This window comes from Thermobia domestica, chromosome 8, assembly GCF_964235325.1.
Source record: "Thermobia domestica chromosome 8, izTheDome1.hap1.1, whole genome shotgun sequence".
Classification (NCBI taxonomy): domain Eukaryota; kingdom Metazoa; phylum Arthropoda; class Insecta; order Zygentoma; family Lepismatidae; genus Thermobia; species Thermobia domestica.
The window spans coordinates 205,361,313-205,382,624 of NC_137461.1; the positions used below are offsets into that span (position 1 = coordinate 205,361,313).

At 34.9% G+C, this 21,312-nt stretch overlaps 1 protein-coding gene across 1 annotated transcript in view; it reads left to right on the forward strand.

The window, feature by feature from the left end:
* The first annotated feature begins 524 nt into the window (after nt 1-524).
* Nucleotides 525-21,312, forward strand: part of LOC145693414 (circadian clock-controlled protein daywake-like) — a 41,356-nt gene continuing 20,568 nt past the window's right edge. Inside the window, exon 1 of the mRNA XM_081769386.1 lies at nt 525-708. Within this exon, the coding sequence (XP_081625512.1) occupies nt 630-708 (79 nt within the window). The 5' untranslated portion in view covers nt 525-629. The remainder of the gene's footprint in view (nt 709-21,312) is intronic.

Here is a 21,312-nt window from a genome sequence, read left to right on the forward strand (position 1 = left end):
TTCATGAAAAGCAAATGTCAAATGTCAGTGAAATATCTATAAGTTCCTAATGATGGATGCTAAGTGATATTGTTGACAATCATATGCCAAATGTCAGTGAAACATTTGTACGTAATGAGAGAAACTCGAGTGGGAGCGGAGAGGTCTCTTAAGGCATTGCTCGTGTCAATATCGTGTTCAGTATGCAGGATGATACAGCTATCGGAAGTCCGAAGATGATTGTTCAAATATCATTATTTGTGGTTACAGACAAGGGATAATCGTGAGACATAAAACCAAGAAATACACAATACTTTCTTCAGCACCCGTGTCTCTTCCTCCTGTTTGTTTTCGTGTCTTTCTTTTCTTCCTGTGAGTGCGAATGTGAAGAAAGAGCCATTGACCAAACTTAAAATCATAGGAAGAAGCCAAGGTTAGGTTTCCATTAACCATTCAAGACGTGACCCATATTTTATATTTCCTTCTCGTATGCGGATACATCTTCTATATAAACATAACCGACGTCCGGTCCAGCTTCAATATCCTTTCTATTCTCCCTCCGATCGTATGTACAGTGATCTCTCTGTTTCTTGTCTTCAAACCAAACCAAACGTTCTGTTCTGTAAGTAGAAGTCAAGTGCTGCTGAAGAATGGTTTGTGCACAGATTGCATGGCTGTTGGCTACATTTGCGGCAATCTTCCTCGTGGAAGCTGTTTGTGGAAAGATACGTGAGTTGAATGTTAATGTTTTATGTGACTTTCGTCTGTGTGTGTGTGTGTGTATGAGAGTTAGTGAGTGTGTTAGTGTTTTTTTGTTTATTTTTTGTTTATTGGGTGGGAGTGTTACATGAAGACTCTCGACGGATTGCGTGAAAGTGTGGAAGTAGCTCGACCAATCTTATGAAATTTACTTTCCATTTCATATAATTTCACTTCTTGAAGGTATACTTCCTTCCGCATTTTCTGATCCTCTTCCGTTTTCTGCGCCTAACAGGTTTTCTCGCAGTATTGCTATCTCAATAAATTTCAAACAAAATGGACGTGACACATTTAAATCCTACAGTTCGTAGCCTACAAAAAACAATGCTGTCACTCTTTCAAACCCCTGAGGAACTCAGTACAAGAATTGAATGATATACTCAGCTCAAATTAATTATGTAACTTATGAAACACAAAGATTCATTGTCGCAGAAACAACAGAAATATAAAATAAAATTTTTAGTTTGACCGTTATACCTGTTAAGCTGAAAGTAGACAGGTAATTCATAAAGTGAACGATTCTGAAAGAATTTACGAAATGAGAATATAAAAAAAAAATAAATAAAAACAAAGAAGAATCCAGATAAAAATCACACCCACCCATAATATTGTCTACAATAATGTAGTTCTAAACTTTGTACAGGGCATATACTGCTTTATGAACATCTATGATTGGCATAAAGACATATATAACAATAGAGAAGGCATTTTTGAATGAAAAATTTAAAATGCATGTATTATTAATTCCATTAAAAGGTTTTGGCTCCGATCCTGTTTTATAGTCTGAAAGTATTTTATGCTTTTTTCTTGATGATACTACACTACTTAGATAATTTATTTATTTATCGACACAAGAAGAATTACTGCTCAATTACAGTGTCTACATATGACATTTGAATACAACATGTCAAATTATAATGACACTAATATTTGAATACAAAAATATTAAAATAATGATAGTGATATTTGAATATATTTTGATTTGATTTTTAGTCTAGCGTCCCTTTCAACAGCGAGACTACGAGACATGAATCTACAGCTTCACGTGTAATCTGAACTAGGAATCGAACCTGGGTCTCCCATGCCAAAGGCGCGTAGATACTTCAATATAGAATATTAAATTAACAAGTTGACTGCCATGAGCATCATATGTGGTGCTCACCTTATTTTTCTGTGGGGCCATGAGCACCATATATGATGTTCATGCCCGATATCAAAAATTACTAACCTATTCAGGTTCTTGAGCATCATATATGATGCTCATTGTCACAAATTACTGTGAGACCATGAGCATGACATATGGTGCTCGGCTCCCATTGGTACATTTTCGGGAGAAGCAAAATATCGCGACAAAAATGTGACCTGACTATCCATAATTGAGCCAAAAGTAAGAAGAAATTTATGGCCTCCTGGGAGCAGTACCCTCAAATCACCTTGGCAGTCAACTTTTAAAATAATACATTTTCTTCAAACCTTTTTTTTTAAAACAAAATACTCAATGTTAGTTTTTTGAATGATTTTCCAGAACAATTAAATATATCTACATCTTTCTAACCCTTACTGATTTTACTGTATGTAACACAAATTATCCATGTAGATGACATATACAGTGCTTTTGTACGTGTACTAGAACAGGTCACTATTTCCCTTGCGTGTTTTGAGGGATGGAACCTTGATCATTATCTTTGCAATTACGTCTGTACAGTCTATTTTGTTGTGCAAAAGTCTGTTTAAGAAAAGGAGATCCTTCAACGTCTGTTTTTGTTCAATTGTCTGAAGTGTAAAGTTACCAAATAAGTTATCAGTTTAAATGGATGCTAGTATGCAAAAGGAACCAAGTCATTGGGAGAAGGAAGAGAGTAGAAATAGGAATATCACAGTTAAGGATCTTCACTACAGCGAAATTAAACTACCGCTAATTTCAGAGTTTTTCTGTAATATCTTCAAAACAAATAAAAATATTCGAAAAGTAGAAACGTAGTGAACTAGACAATACGATTTTGCATGTGATACCGTTATCACAACTCATCTATCTGCTTTCGATTTGGAACTGAAGATAGATTTAGCATTTTTTGCGGGTTCTGTAAATAGCGGCATACCAAAAGCAGGTAGATGAATTGTGGTAAAGGTATCTCATGCAAAATGGTATTTTCTAGTTCACTACGTTTCTGCTTGTCGAATATTTTTATTTGTTTTGAAGATATTACAGAAAAACTCTAAAATTAGCGGTAGTTTAATTTCGATGTAGTGAAGACCCTTAAACAAAGCTTTCGTACTGAACTTGTATAGAGACAAAGCTCAAATAATCTTTCTAGTTTCTCTCTCACAACTCCTCGTGGCTAAGCGGTTAGCATTCGCACCTTTAGTGTGAAAAACCCGGGATCGATTCCCAATTGGAGCTCATGTAGTTCGAATATCACGTTAAGCTGTAGATTCACATCTCATATGGCCCCGCTGGTCAAAAGGACATGCTAAACTCGAAATCAAGTGAGAAAACAAATTATTTTGCATGTTTAATAAACTTGAACACAGGGCCGGATTTAGCATTTTGGCGCCCCTAGGCCCAATAATTTTTTCCGACCCCTAGTCTGGTTAAAGTTACTTTCCTAAAAACCTTTATTAAAAAATTATATGAGGCCTATATGTTAATTGCTTAAACACCACTCTACGATGCAATTTTATCATTGCAAGTTTTTTGAGGAATTTACTTGGTTCTGGGCTTAACAAAATACCGTTAATGTATTAACAAAAGATTAGTGAATAACTTTGGTTTTGTTCAATTTAGCCGTTTGGGCAAATAAATAAAAAAAAAACTGTAATACATTATAAAATAGTTTTAATCTCAGAAACACAGCTTACATGAAGTATTTTGATAACGTGACACAAAAACTGTGTTTTAAAGTGTTTAGATATTTTGTATGTACAAATAGTAAATTGTACTAGTATAAAAAATGACATTTTTCCGTTCGATTACGAGATTGCCTATCTAAAATTAAAAATAATACAAACAAGTATGTAAAAGCTATGAAAATGAATAATAGAAATAAAAATCGTACTTACGACATAAATTGAAATTAAGGAAAATGTATAACCCCTATTAATACTAAACATCGAGTGCCTTACATGAAGTGTCTTCTCTCGGCCGTGCGCCCCCTGGGAGCTTGTGCCCATAGGCCCGGGCCTACCGGGCCTATTGGGAAATCCGGCCCTGCTTGAACATCATCTAAGAATAGGATAGAAAAGAAAGTAATACAGTCACTTTATCACTCGAATCATGACCAAATAAAATAAATAAGTAAGCAAACATATAAACGAAACAATAATAGGTGTATTATATGCTTTGAAACAGAAGGTATTCTCTAATGACTATGATTAAGCAGATTATGTACGGCGTTAGTTGTAATAAAGCCGTTAGTTGTTTAGTTGTTATAAAGAAAAAAACTTACATGACACAAGATCTATGTAGTGTTGCTCGTGAGACGAGACATGATTCGTCTCGTAAATTTTGTAGAAGACTCATCTCGTCTCGATTTTCGGAAAGCATTTCTGGCCTCTTCTCGAAATTTTTCTTATCTCGATTTGAAAATTTATATATAAAATTTATGTATTGATTTCCATCTTAATTTTATCTACAAGTTACCGGAATCCTGCAATATCACGGGAGAACAAGAAGGATGTGATATCAAACCATTTAAACCGTGTTTGTCATTGAAGTACATGTGATGCGTATCTTTAAACATTTGAAAAATGCTCTTCATTATGTTTGTACAATCACTTGACCAATTTATAGTTCTTATACTATGAATCTTGTAACACTAAAACAGTTTTTGAGATCTAAAACTTGGATGAAGTAGTGTTGCTTACGAGACTAGAGAAATTTCTCGTCGTCTCGTCTCGAAAACTAGATGAAAATTATGTTTCTCGTTTCGTCTCGAATTTGAAAATGTACTTCTCGTCTCGTTTCGAGACGAAATTCGAGACGAGATATTTCTCGTTTTGGGGTAACACTAATGACATTAATAATTATTTAATGAGAGCAAGTCCAATGGATCTCAGGAGCGCAAGATTGAACTAGGTGAGCCTCATTGAGTTGATTGAGAGTGAATCATGTTAAGAAATCCAAACACAAAATTGCGAGAGCTCGATTAAGATCCAATTGCAAAGTGACCTAAACATAAAAACGTAAGGCTCACCTCTGGCTCCTATCATGTGGTAAGTCATACTCACCTCCCTACGATCCTGCTTTTTAATATCTTCCATTTTTTGCTTCGTGTACCCAAACATCTTTTCCCCACAACATTCCTAATTAGAATCTTACAATCCCACACGTATTTTCCATGCGAAAAAAGTATCAGGCCGAGTTTAGACGTCTCGAGTTCGACCTTAGTACAATGAAACCTCCTTTAACCCTTTATTGGACAGTGTTGCTCTCAAGCAACATCGCATTCTATTGCGTTATCCGCATGAATTATAACTTCAGTGATCATTTAATTGGCATAATTGCTTTCATACAGTATTCATATACATGATTTGGGAGTTGCTTCTTTACATACTTCTAATCTTCGTCAACAGGGTACAATCAAATTCAGTATTGTAGAAGCTTTATCTCCTACGTTCCGCAAAAATTATTTTTTTATTTTTTTTTATTTGTGGTTTCTTGTTCTGTAGGAAAATATTTCAACGAAACTGTTGGTAATTACTGAGAGTATACTTATATTTTACCATAATAGGGCAATGCTGCTCAGTAGCTACACATACGACCTATTTTATGGCAATGTTGCTTTGAATACACATCCTGTATTTTGTAACCAAAGCACAAAAATACTTTAAAAATTACGAAATTATTATCAAAAAACATGGTTCAACTACAAAAAACTAAATATTTTAATGGTAATGCTACCAATGCTTGCCAATTAAAGGTTAACGAGAAATGCCGTAACAAATCTCTTCTAAGTCCCGGTGTAGAAGAGTATTTTGGGACCCCAATCATCCAGTTTACACACAATACAAGAGGATGTTTGCTCTGCGGGGTAATCTGTACTGTCACAAATGTCACAATACACCTTTAGTTTTGTTATTTTAATTTGCTATTTCGCACTTTTACAGTTACTTACAATTAATTCAAATATATCTATTTTATTGTATAAAAGTAAACTGTTTTAGTATAAAAATCCACATTATAAATCTAAGTTTAAAATTTAATTAAACTATCATTTAACATCTTTGGAGCAAAGATGTAGATAGAATATTGAAGTGTAAATATTTTGTTTTTATCTACGAAAGAAAATGTATTTTTCAGTGGCTTTTGCAACTATGAGTGCTTTTAGATTTCTTTACAAAATGTTGCTTAGCAACGAAAAATAATTACATCGACATGTACAGGGAAAGTCTTCCTGGTAAGAACATAGTATTTATGAATACGCGACAAAACGTACTAGCGACAAAACGTACCACCGACAGAACGTACCACTTACCCTGAGGGCTGCTTGTGAAGGGTTTTCTAAAAACACTTTAAATAATGACAAGCGACAAAACGTACCACTTGCCTGGAGGGCTACTTGCAAAGAGTCTTCCAATCAGCCATCAAATAATGACAGGCGTCAAAACTTAGCACTTGATAGGACGGTATATAAGTATATATATACCGGCCAAAATAAGGTTAAAAGTTGAACAGATTGGTGATGAGGAAAGTACCGATGTAAGACTAAGACTAAGGGATGCAAGACCATGACCATGCCTGATTTCCTCATTCTATCGATACTCCACCGAAAGTCCTATCTCCTGAACTTTCCTCCAAAGGCACTGCTTAAAATGGAAGAAGCACCCACTGATTTCTGTGAAGGAAATACTTGGCGAAGCGCTGATATTGCCAACGATTCAAAATCCACGTTCACTATTTCTGGTTTCCACTCCGGGACAGACGGAAGGATGAGTTGTAACAAACAAATATCTGTCTCCTTATTCTTATAGGGTAATAAAGCAAAAACTACCGGATTGATGTTGTTTCTTCATACGAACTGCCAAAATCTGCATGGATACTGTGAATCTGAGAAAACTGTTTACTAGAGCACTTGAAAGTACCACTCATGAAAAAATGATTAAAGCTTTCCAAGCTCTCTTTGCCCTTATCGCCACAAAAAATTATAATTCTATTTTCTTCTCCGTCATCAGCTAACAGAAAAGAAGTACCGTCAAGCATCTTGAGTGTTTCTTCTTCTAACATCACTTCTTTACATTTGTAAGGCTCTTTTCTATTTCCTTGCGCCGCAGATCTCTGTCTCTGTAGAGTTCTTCTCAGTAGCGAGGAGGCCTTCCCCCCCCCCCCCACGAAAACCTTTGGTGAAAGTAAATTTTAATAACCCACCACCGACCCTGTTTACAATGTCAGATTTCCTCGAACTAAATGTCAGACATTTCAAGATCAATTTTTTCTTTTAAGTGGTACGTTTTGTCGCGGATTAAATATCTGAAATGTTTTAATTAGTCCAGGACAGGTTGTCATTTATGACAGGTCGTCAAAAGTGGTACGTTTTGTCGCGAAAATTCAAGTGGTACGTTTTGTCGCTGGTACGTTTTGTCGGGACACCAGTATTTATTGCTTATAAATCATTTTCTTAACACAAAATTTTATTTATTTGTATATGAAAGAACTATAAACGTCAAACCTTAAATTTAAAACGGGACAAACTGCCGTCCCGTGCTAATAGCCAAAACTATAAGATAACTGTCTGAATAGGATCTTGGGTTTTCTAGAATTGCTTGGAAGTTCATAACAGTAAATTTAGAATTAAACTTTAATTCTCAAGTATCCATTGTCTTACAGTGAATATATGTTAATAGTAAAAATTAATATTTTGTCCGCACAGTCAATGTTAGAATGTACACTTATAAATCTCTCCATCTGAAATACGATCTTTTGTTCACCTAGTTACTTAATGAGCAATATATGAAATGTAATTCATAAAGTGGAACCATATCAAACGAATGTATTAATTAATATTATATTATACCGGTACTCGGTGTCTCTATAGTAAATGAAAAAGTATGTTTTCATGTGTATGTAGAAGTTAGGTGTTCGTAGCTTGTAATGTGTGTGGGGGAAATATATTCTGTCTATTGATACAATTGACATGTGAAAACATTCTTGAGTTGTTTGAGGTTCACTTTTGTCAACATTATAAATTGAAATGAAATGAAATGAAATCTTTAAGTTTTACGTACCACAGTTATGCCAGTTCGGCTAACGAAGACGGTGATGATGAGAAATGAATGAAATGGTGGAATAAGGAAAGTGGGAGGAAACGGGAGAACCCCGAGCACGGTGTTTGTCCACCACAAAGTCCACATTGCGCGAGCTGGGATCGAACCAGTGACCTCAAGCACCGGAGGTGAACGCTCTACCACTGAGCTACTGCGGCCCCATTTTGAAATTGACTATTAAACTATTATCTTAATTCATTTCAGTTATCACTCACCTTTGAATCAAATAATTGAATAATAGGTATTAGCATCTACATTCAATGATATACGATCTCCATATTTAGGGATGAAGTCCAGATGTGAAAATACTGAAAGATTACAAGAAGGCGACCATTTACATAATCATGTACAAATTCCACTCAGAGAACAAGCAATATTAAATAAAATTTAAATATCCTTGAAACCAACGAGTTGCACTCTGTCAGAAGGATATTTGGAGGTCCCCAATTAGCGAAACAGTTGTAGCTTTATATCCTTACTAGAAGCCATAACAACATTCCCACTTGAATTGATTTATAAAATTATTATTGGTTTCCCTGTTGATTTGCTTGATCTTCTCCTATTAGTGACTTATTTGCTACTTGGTATTCAAGGGTCCAGACCTAGCTGGCTACCTTCATGATATTGTCTATTGTAGAGCGCGAGGTCGTTTAATCGTTTTATTATTTAAACAACTTTTACGTTTCGCACATTACTTTTAAGTTAACAACAAGGGAGTCAGCACAAGTTTGCTACTAATCGTAAATTTTATAATGTACACCTTAATCCAAAAAGGCATTGATTTTGGATGTTTTGAATCCACCTTCGGATATATTCGGAAACAATAAACCAAAGATGCCAGGTACGAGCCCCAAACAAACCAACCTTAGCAATCGGGAATAATGCACAGATGTGTTTTTCTTCTTTTAAGTGTAATAAGATATGTTGAAATGTCATTAAGTGTAGAAAAATATAACATTCATTGAAATTCGTAATGATATAGTACAGTAGAGCGTTGATTATCCGAACGTCGGTCAACCAAACGACCGCTTAACCGAACTGTGTACTCGCTCGCACCTGTTACTCTCCCACCCTACCGTCCATCATCCCCCTCACTCCCAAACCAAGTTTCCCACAGTAGTCGCCGCACTGAGCCACCGCTGGCGGAATATTTCTTCTAATGGGGCCTATATAAGGCGTTGCCTTTGTACGTTACTTTGTAATACTTAAAGAGATTCCTGTTTTTATGAATAAATTTACTGTACAGTACTTCTTTTTGGCAAATAAACATGTACAGTTCGATTATCCGAACAAACCAGTTTTCCGAACACCCATGTCCCCCAATTACTTCGGATAATCGACGCTCTACTGTATTTCGAAACTACGTATACATGTGAACACATGCTGGTTTTGTTATCTACGTTTCCACGTGCAACAAAACATTCCCAATGAAAGAAAATACAGCTAACATAGTTCTCGCATCCATAGTAGAATGAAAAAGACAGAGACAAAACAGGATTTACAACTAACACAATGTCTTTGTCTTGGAAATTCACCTATATTTCTTTTGAAAAAGCTCGGTAGGAGTGTTCACGTTAACTCAGAGGTAAAGCGTGAGACGGACAATCGTAAGGTTGAGACTTCGATTTCCGTTTAGGGCAAACTTCTTGGTACATAATGATATATTTCTAAATCCATGAAAAATTATATAAAATAATTACATTAAAATAAACCATATTCATACTGTATCAAGAATACTGAGAAATCATACAATCATTTCAAGACCTAAGTAATTATTATGTTTTAAAATATAACATCTGAAACGTGATGGGTATTCATAGAACTTCAGTATATTATATGTGAATATTAAATAAAAATTAAGTAAAATGTATAATCCCAATACATAAGTGTGTGTGTTGTGTATTTGTTTGCAACTACTTGTCACACGAAAGTTACTTCTCAATACTCTCATTGCAATATGAGATTTACGTGTTTAAAGATTGTATTATAAACTAGAGATGCAAAAAAGCCCCGGCTTTTTTGAATCGATGGTTTTTTTCACATAAAAAGCCGGCTTTTTTGGGAAAAAAACGAGAATTTTGGAAATTTTGGCTTTTTTCATTTTCATGATTTTTCTATCTAAATAGCTTTCTTATAGTATATTCTATAGTTAGATAAGAATTCCATGACTTAAATGCCATATTTCGCTCTGAAATTCACCATCAAGATGGAAGGAGCACATGTTTTACGAATTAAAGCTAACATGAAGAATGTAGTATTTGAGGGCAATTTTAGAGGCTATTTAACTTTATTTTAACTTTTGAGTTATCGACGTCTTTTTTCTCCTCTAGATCATTTTAGTTTGTCATCCGTGTTTCATTTATAAGAGCTTAGTACTCTAGCTCCTAGTGCAAAAGTTAAACTTATGTTTTTCTATATATCTGTCAAAGCGTACGTTTTTCAATATATCCGTCAAATCGTACTTCCACATTTCTGTTATACTGTAGCTGTGCAACGATTTAGCAATAATTTTCCGGATACAATCTTGAATACTAATTTATACAAATAATCAGTATCGCATTGAGAAAAGTACTTTTGGAGGGGTTTCTCTGATTGTTTCGTTTTCTAAAATGTCCTAATTTTATTTGGGAGGAGCTTGAAGTTTATGAGTACAGGCATAATATTTCGTTTCGTTGATATATTTAGCGATAATCTTCCCAATACAACCTTGAAGATCATTTATACTGAGAATCAGTGGCGGATTTAGAAGAGTATTTTGGGAGGGGTTTTTCTTACTAATGTTTAGTTTTTCTAAACATTCGTAATTTTTATTTGACGGGAGCTTAAAGTTTATGAGTAAAGGCATAGATAATAGATATTTCCTTTGTTTTAGACATTCCGTAATTTTGGGGAACAGGCTTCAGTCCGAAAAACTACCCCTCTAACCTTCATAAAACCGTCACTGCTCGTAATTAGTAATAATAACGATTTAAAAACAATAAGAAAGGAAGTCGGCCAACTCACAGTACACACACTATTTCTACTTCACAGATGGAATGAAGAAAAGCTTTGTCAGAATGGTCGAATGCTGAGTTGAATCCCGAATTTCCCGATAGAAGCGCAAAAGCTCCACTCAGTTATGTTTGTTGTGCAGTTGTATTTATCTTAAATTAAATATATTCCGTAGCTCTTTTTTTTTTTTTTTTGGTGGTGGGGTGGGGAGAGTTCTATAATGATATGAAGGATGTGAGCCAAGAACATGGTAACTAACAAATTTTCAATTGCTGAGTTATGCAGCACCAGATAGACAGCAACGCATACCGCTTCGTTCAGTCCGTCATCTATAGTCTTATGTGAAAAATCAGCTTTCTGACTTTCAAAATGGATTGTGCAGCAAAAAATAACTAATTTCTTAAAATAGTAAAATTGTGGGTTACCATGTTCTTGCCTCACACCGTCATATGTTAAACCCCTCTTGTTAAAAATTCAGAAAACTTGAGGACTGACCAGTAAACCTTACGTTTGGGTGAATCGAGTTGCTGACTGAGACACATATGAAAAAGTAGTACTAAATGTGGTCAGTATTTCAGTGAAGTTGTAGGTGCGAAGCTCCAGGGGTTTAGGAGATACAGCTACCAGAACATCGCATGGAAGTACAGAATAGTCTTCATACAGTTGGAGGTAAAAGCTCTGTAAGACCTCTTGTAACGACAAAAGGTGAATAACAAATATATGGGTACATATTAGGATTAGGGGGAAGTCATATAGTAAGGATATACCTGACGGTGGCCATCTTGAAATCCGCCATTTTAAATTAAGGTTAAGTTTCGAAAATAGGAATAGGGTCATGTGATACATGATTTAAGGCGCAAATTTAATCAGAGGAACAATGGTGACGTTAATTTTGATTTACGCGCAATTTGTAAAAAGTTATTGGGAAATTAAATATTGTTGCAGCATATGTATTAGTCATTTACCCCACCTTGTAAATTTTGTGTTAATGATAATAATTAAATAAAAAGCAGGTGGATAAATATTAGGTCTATGGTAAGAGTTGCCTTGATGGCGGCCATGTTCAAATCCGCCATTTTGAATCAGACAAAAGTTTTAAACAAAACGCATAACAGTGACACCTTACTAATAGCAAATTTTACCATAAATCGAACGGTATAACCATTTTTGCTTTACCATTAACCAGCATTTGTTATCGCATAAACAAGTTGCTAATTTAAGGAAAAATGACCAATTTGAAATTGAGTCATAATTGAACCTGGGTCTTTCTTCCAGAAAAGTTCTCTATTAGTACAATCAATATGTAGCTCAGAAAAGAATGCATGACTTGCACAAATGCTCTGCTCACAGTGAGCACACCTGACAAAGGCAATTGAGTTACACTTCACACATTTGTCGTCAACAATTCCGTCAAAGCAGTAGTCGTAAGGAGCGATCCAACGTCCACCAGGTTCTTCATTCAAATATTCCGCCTGATTGAAAGCGAATCGAATCATATTGCGAAAACGAGGAGCACTGAACTGGTAAATTTTAAACGACTGAAGTATGAACCTAACACGATGCCATATGTTCACGTCACTTTCTGTTAGTGCTGTATCAGTAATGAAACGAACAAATGCTTTGTACAGGCGAAAGAAGTGAACATCTAGAGGCTAAATCATGCCAGTACAACCACTAGGTATCAGTGGCTTGATCAGTGTAACTCCTTCGGGCACACACTGTGACGAAAGAATGTCGTCTTTGTTTGCACTCCACGAATCAAGTAATAGCAAGATTGTTTTTCTATCACGTGATAAAGCAAAAATGGTTATACCGTTGGGTTTATGGTAAAATTTGCTATTAATATGGTGTCACTGTTATGCGTTTTGTATAAAACTTTTTTCTGATTCAAAATGACGGATTTGAACATGACCGCCATCAAGGCAACTCTTACCATAGACCTAATATTTATCCACCTGCTTTTTTTATTTAATTATTATCATTAACACAAAATTTACCAGGTGGGGTAAAGGACTAATACATTTTCTGCAACAATATTTAATTTCCCTGTAACTTTTTACCAATTCCGCGTAAATCAAAATTAATGTCACCATTGTTCTTCTGATTAAATTTGCGCCTTAAATCATGTATCACATGTCCCTATTCCTATTTTAAAAACTTAACCTTAATTCAAAATGGCGGATTTCAAGATGGCCACCGTCAGGTATATCCTTACTATATGACTTCCCCCTAATCCTAATATGTACCCATATATTTGTTATTCACCTTTTGTCGTTACAAGAGGTCTTACAGAGCTTTTACCTCCCAACTGTATGAAGACTATTCTGTACTTCCATGCGATGTTCTGGTAGCTGTATCTCCTAAATCCCTGGAGCTTCGCACCTACAACTTCACTGAAATACTGACCACATTTAGTACTACTTTCTCATATTTGTCTCAGTCAGCAACTCGATTCACCCAAACGTAAGGTTTACTTGTGAGTAAACCGTGATGGTGGTTATATAAAACTATAGAATTTCAAGAATATACAGAACCAAAAGCTCTATATGTGCAGCCTTTAAGTGTATCATATAAATCTAAGTATTATTTCTCTTGTTTTATTTTAATTTTATTTTGCTCCAAAAAGAGGATATGGAATATTTTGAAGTAAAAATACTACATAGAATTTTGTTAGTTATTTGTGTATTTTTTTAAAAGAAGTATTTACTTTTAAGGTTGGCTGGTTTACACAAGTTGTTTTTTTTTTCTTTTTTTAAAATAAACAACTGGTTTAAACCAAAAAAATAAAAAGAACGAAAAATGCGAATCGTGTGAACTTCATGGTGACGTTTCCACACATCAAACCGTCTGCATTAGTTTTATTTCCTTTTCACCTTTTAATCAAGGTGTCCCATGTTCAATTCTCGGTTGAACCACAACCCTTCTTTCATGCGTAAACAAAGTAGTGGTTCGGATGTAACTTTAAGTGAGTCTTCTCCTTGATAACCTCGGTATTACGTAAGGATGTTAAGCCTGAACATACGAAACGAAACCAAATTGTATATTTCTGCATGCCTGATTGCCTGTTTTATAAAGAAGCCAAGGTTGCTTAAATATATTGATAGAAATTGGCATAATTTATCGATTGCCTACGTAGCTTCCAACATTAGCTTGGATTGGACTTTCAATGATATGTACGTACTAAATTTGTAATTTAATACCTCAGTTTTAGCGTACTGATTACGATACGTTGACCTTTAAATTTTACATGCAAAGCAATAACAGGATATTTCCGTTATTGTTTTACATTTAGAGTAATGACGGGATTTTCCAGATGTCTAGGGCGGGAGTTTCCCAATTTAAGAAATTAACTGACCGGACTTCTTTAAGCTTATGTGACCTCTTCCAGTATAACCCCGTTGTTGCATAATAACACCAAGGCGAAACAAACTTATTTCTGTCAATATGTAATATAAATACATAAAGCAAAATATCTAAACCCAAAAAACCTGGTTTAAGCCAAAAAAAAGCCCAGTTTAAACTTTCCCCCCAAAACGGGTTTTTGGCATTTTCAAAAACAACCATGGTTCTTCCCAACCCTACTTACTTTTGTATATAGGAGGTTAAAAATTTCTTATTATGTGCATTGGTTAATCCTTTGGAATTCATAATGTAAATATGTTGAGAAGTAAAATTGTTTGAAATATCTTTTCGAAATTCATGGTTTATTTTCGAGGTTTTATATTATTATCGGCATCAACCACTAATTAAAGGACTTTTTGTGTTATAGAGAAGTGAAACAAAATCTGCTTTATCAATTTAAAGCAGGATTTTGAAAAAAGCCCAAAATTTCCCAAGCAAAAAAGCGAAGCAGAAAAAACAGGTTTTTTTTTTTTTTTTTTTTTTTTTTTTTTTTTTTTTTACAAAAAAGCCGGTTTTTCCGAGCCCTTGCATCTCTATTATAAACGCTAAATATGAGATATTTGCATCTGAGGTTTATTTAATTTACTGCTAAAATTGTATATTATTGTATACACAATTTATTCGTCTAATGCATGATCACGGTTATTCAGAGTACAATGCACTTTTTATTGTATGATTTGAGTAAGAGGTATGTTCTACTCTTTTCAAATTATTAGCATTTTTCCTCACCCTTTACGCGAGAGATTGAAACAAACGTAATTGTGTTTCGTTAAAAACTTCCACCCTTAAGTTTTGTGACATATCTTAAATAAGAACCAGGGATGGTCGAATAGGTAGCATTAGCAAGTCATTAATTCAATTTTGGGAATTTTGGAATTTCGCAATTGTAGAAAATGAATTTTCCATAATCAATAATATGAAATACGTATGACAGAAAAGCTTGACGGAGTTATAGGAAAGAAACTGTGTAAATCCACTCTCACTGATTGAGTAATGGAAGTAAATTTACATGTTTTCATTACCATTTGTTGTTTAAGTGTTTTCAAACATTTACTACATTGAGACTACGGGGTTTCGGATTATCTCAAGTTTAATACAACATTTTTAACAGATTGAGTATCATTGTCATTGAACACCGAAAATTCAAAGTCATGTTTGTTCAGAATGTGTTTGTAAGTGTATTCATGTTAGCTTATCGGTAAGGCGCAGGGCTCCCAATCGTCAGATCTTCAGTTCAAATCCAGCAGAGATTTTTCTTCTTTGGTAGAATTGCACAAAAGTATGAAACATTGAATGTTTGCTACGAGAAATATTTTCGGAAAAGTTCAAGTATCAGTAGCCCTAAAAAAGAGCTATTTTCGGAGTTGTGATTAGGACACTAATATTGTGTTCAAGACCGTTCCGCATTTAATACACGTTCCATTCCTCTGGATATAGAATCTATTAAATGGCGAGAAATCTCCTTACCCCCTCTAGTCATGACCCGGAAACAAAGCCCCACAGATTATCCCGAATTTTTGGTGGATCTGCTTCAGGACAACTGTTCCTTAGAGTACGCTTCACCTCTGCCCACATATTTCCCATGGAATTGAGGTCTGTTGTACGAGGAAGGCAGTCAATTAAATCAATCTCAAGCTGGTCTGTGAACCATTTTTGAACTACATAGGAAGTAAGGTCTATGTCAGCGTTTCCCAACCGGTGTGCCGCCAACGGGCCGCTAGTGTGCCGCGAGGAAATCAAAACAAAGTTATTAATTCTATAGCAATCAAATTGCAAGACAGGGAAAATGTACATTTGTATTTCACATTACTATGAATCTACAATTTTAAGTTTAATACTGTGTTACTTTTCTGTACATTTTTAATGTTGAAAAAAGTATTTGTTATCATTGTTATGACCATTATTGCTTCTTTATTGTTGCAGACTATTTCGTAACTTGAAATTTTAAAGTAGCATTCAATCCTTTCGACAAAGCAATGTATGCATACAAATTACCTACATTTGTGTTTTAAAAGTACAAGAGATTTGTTTGTTCGTTCGTTATTTAGTGATCTTCTTTCTTAGTGAATTGGATACAGTTTTCAAAAAAGAAAGTGTATTTTTATAAACCTGAGTCCTATATCTCATTGTAATTGTTTTCTATTTTTAAATTAGAATAAAGAATAAGCATAATAATTTACCACGGGGGGAAACCAGTGATCGAGCTTTCTTCTCTGTGAGAAGATCAGTAATCACAGAGAAAAATTACCACGGTATTTTATATTCACAAATAGTAGTAGTAATAATAATAATATCTATATGAATGTGCCGCAAGAACTCAAGTTACACTTGTACTGTGCCGCAAGTTGAAAAATGTTGGGAAACGCTAGTCTATGTATTTGGGACCAGTCTTACTGGGATTGAATGACACTATTATATCAAAGTACTCGTACTGGTGGTACCACGATGTTACTCATAATATGTAAGTATTGAGCACTCTCTCCGGATGTCCTTCAATTCTGTGAAATTGTCCTGCACCGAGACTGGAAATCCAACCACAAAATGAACTATCACCACTGCGATTGCAACCAGACACATATCCAGGGTCATGTCGGGTGCCTCTTGGTCGACACACAAAAACGACGTCTATCATTGGATGTAAATATAGATTCACTTGAGAAACTCTGGTTTCCCAGTGCATGTGCAAATGCTAGACTGTAAATTTTGTGTTTGTCAGAAAGTTTTTCTTTCACGGCAGCAACTTGGCCACATAACCCAGCATGATGAAGCCTTCAGAGCGCTGTCTATGTACTAGTAGGAAAGTTGGAAGCTTCCCTTAGCTGTCCAGTCGTCCTTAGTGAGACTAGCAGGGTTTCATTTTCTAATCTCGTATCTTCCGCCTCGGTAGACACATGAGAACGACCAGAACATCGTGAATTATCAGTTTGACCTGTAGTATTATGTTGCTGAATCCATCTCCTGGCTGTAGCGGCCGGGATACTCATTCGTCTGTCAGCTGCAGTTGCAGTATAGCCCTCTAACTCCCAAAAGGTAATTACAATTGAACGTCTGTCCATGATCAGCAATGCAATCAGCGATTTGGCCAACATTCACGAAAAGAATCTTAAAATGGTGCAAGGAAGATAATAATAATAATAACAATAGTTTTCATAAATGATTTTTCATACATAAGAAAAACTGTTTTAACAAAGTGAATTGTTATACTGCCTTTACACATATAAAAATGTACATTCTGGAATTAAACCTAGAAAAAGTATCTACAGGCTAGTTCTGTTAACAAAACAACAGACGGAAGTCAATATCATTCAATATTCGTTTTCGATTGTTTGTACACATCAACTCCATCCGACCATCTCGAAGGGTGCTAATGGGAGTTAAATGTAGACTTAATTGGTTTTAACAAAAGAGACACTGACCAAAGCTTAAAACTTTACTTTATTTTAAACTAGCAGCGTTCACCCCGCTTCGCTGCGGTCACCCCGGAACGCAATAAACTTTGTTACTTAGATAATTTTTACTTTTTCGCTTTCAAGTGATATGATAAAAACCATAGAAGATTGCAGTAAATGTTAACATTATATCGCCTATCATTTATGTTAACCCGCCCCGCTTCGCTGCGGTCACCCCGGAACGCAATAAACTTTGTTACTTAGATAATTTTTACTTTTTCGCTTTCAAGTGATATGATAAAAACCATAGTAGATTGCACTAATGTTAACATTATATCGCCTGTCATTTATGTTAACCCGCCGAGTGACACGGTCATGCGGGTTGCATATAAATACGTTTATTTTTACCTATGATGAACTAACAAAGGATTTGTACGTTATGGACACTTGAATGGTCAATTATCTCAAGACACTGGTAATTAAAAATTAAAGTGATATGATAAAAACCATCTAGGGTCCAAATCCTAATAACCCCCCAAAAATGAAAGAAATTGGTTCAGCCGTATTAGCGTGATGAGGGAACAAAGGATTTGTACGTTCTCTTTTATATATAAGATTATAATTTGTAACTGTTTCGGATATCTAGCATATCCTTCTTCAGACACGATCGAAATTAATGAAAATACAGACATATATATAAATGTTCTATATATATATATATATAGAACATTTATATATATGTCTGTATTTTCATTAATTTCGATCGTGTCTGAAGAAGGATATGCTAGATATCCGAAACAGTTACAAATTATAATTTAAAATAAAGTAAAGTTTTAAGCTTTGGTCAGTGTCTCTTTTGTTAAAACAATTAATCCAAAGCCATGAATAGTCTTACTTAATTGGTATAGGGAATGTCGGAAATCAACTTGGGGACCCCGAAAACTATTGATTCGATACTAATATCGATCGTTTTTTGATTATTTTTTCATGTTACCAATGCCCCTCTCCCAGGGTACTAATGCGGCTGAACTTGGACTTAAACGGCATCGGAAGTGTTGCCATTCAGCTCGGCGATCTCTAAAACTATGGATTCTACACTAACATAGGACGTTTTCGGTTATTTTATATGTTACCCTTTCTACTCTCGCAAGGTGTGGTAGGGGTCTTACCCCTACTGGAGGCTGAACTTAAAGGTCATCGGAACTGCTACCACTTAACTTGACGACCCCGAAAGCTATGGATTCAATAGTAATATCGGTCTTTTTAAATTATTTTTCATGCCACAATTTCACCTCTCTTTCATGGTGCTAATGGGACTGTACTTGAAATTAAATGTATCTGAGGTGTTACTCTTTGTCCAAAAGACTCCAAAGACCATGAATTAATCTACATTAATATCGGTATTTTAATAACTTTTATGTCTACCCCTCAAATCCCCTAGGAGGGATAAAGGGGTCTTACCAACACTGGGGACTAAGCTTTGACTTAAATGATATCAGAACTGCCACTAGTTAACTTAGCGACGCGGGACGCTGAAAACTAGTAATGCGACATTAACATTGGTCGATTTCGATATTTCTGTATGTGACCTAGATGTAAATGGTACTTAAATCGGACTTAAACAGCATTGAGAGTATCACTATTTATCTAAGCGACCCCGTAAACCATGGAATCGACACTAATATCGGTCATTTTCAATTATATTTATATGTTACCATTCTCCCTCAGAAATACTAACGAAAGCTGAATTTGGATTTAAACGGCATCGGAAGTGTTATTTTTCACCTCATCGACATCAAAAACTATGAATTCGACACTAATATCGGTCGTTTTCAATCATTTTTATATCTCCTTTTCCCATTCCCCCTGGGTGTACTAGATACTCTTTCCCTGAAGTACTACTCTTTTCTAAACTGTAAGTAATATGTGTACTTAGTTTGGTTAAATTTACTCCAGGTGTTCCAGAGTTACGCTGGAACGCACACACACACACACACACACACACACACACACACATATATATATATATATATATATATATATATATATATATATATATATATATATTGAGGTGAAAAGCTGTGGAAAGAAGTTCGACTTTCCTTCCTAAAGCACAATTTAGTCTCTTAAAGTAGTTTGTGGGATCGCCAATTTGCTGTGGACATGGTTGTGGGGATAAGTGAACTTCCTATCTGGGACTACGGTCCTATTCCGGATATTCTCTGTTTATACCTGCATTTTCTCCTTACGCCAAGAAAGTAAATTCCATGCTGTAAAGAGAATATTGAGAAGTAACATCCGTAAGATAAGTAGCTGCAGACAAATACGCTACACATACACACACTTAGGTATTACCATTACACAATTTTCTTAATTTGTATTTAACATTCACCTATAATATACAGACGTTCTGTCTAAACCCAACCATTTCAAATATTATATTTTAGACATAATAATTACATATGTCTTAAAATGGTTGTACGAATATGTATACTACTAATATGTTGTAATTATTTTATATAATTATTCATGCATTTAGAAATATAATATTACAACAAAAACTCCCAAACAGAATCGAAGTCAGGACAAGAAGTCCCACACTTTACCACTGAGCTAACATGAACACTCTGCCGAGCTCTTTCTGACGAAATATAACTGAATTTCCAAGACAATGGCATTCATATCCGTAACAAATGCTGTTGTTTGTTTTCTTCTTTGCCTTTTTCATTCTACTATGGATGCCTACTTTAACCTATATTTACATCCATAACTAATATATTTACTATATATTGTATATAATTATAGCATAAACTGTCAGTAATCTACATTCATGCAGTCTGGAATATTTCTCATTTATGAACAAATAACTGTTCTATCGGTATCCGTTATTGAGAGGTTTCACTGTATTTGCATGGCTTTTTATGTCGTGTGTGTGTGTGTGTGTGTGTGTATGTGTGTGTAGTGTTATGTGTCTATACAATTTTTTCAGCACGCTTCGCCACTGTTCAATTGACTAGAGTGTCAGTAGCTGATTGATTTTAAAAATACGTTATAATGTGGTTCGTGAATATTACCTTGTAAGAAATTATTTTATAAAGAATTGAGAAATGATTTTATAAAGAATTAAGACCTTTCAACATTTGTAATTAAGTAAGCTTACAACTAAGTTATCAAACGCGTAAACCTGTATTCGTGCTTCAAAAGTGCTCGTTAAATGAGCACAATTACCAATGTATGGTTGTGTTATTTGTCATCATTCTTCAAACATTGTACTTGCATCTCGATAAGCAATCCCTAACTTGAACAATTAACTGACATAAATTTACGAATCTAATGCTAATTACTTCTGAAGCTGATCAGTGATCATTTAGCAATATTAGTGATGCAATATTTTCTTCTGTGGTGAAGACGATTTGCGCATTGAAAATAACGGAGGACAGAACACTTGATTTGGGTAAACTAAAATAATTGTGTAATACATTTGTAATAACTTCAGTCTTGTGGTTTGAAAATAATTTATTTGAAATACATT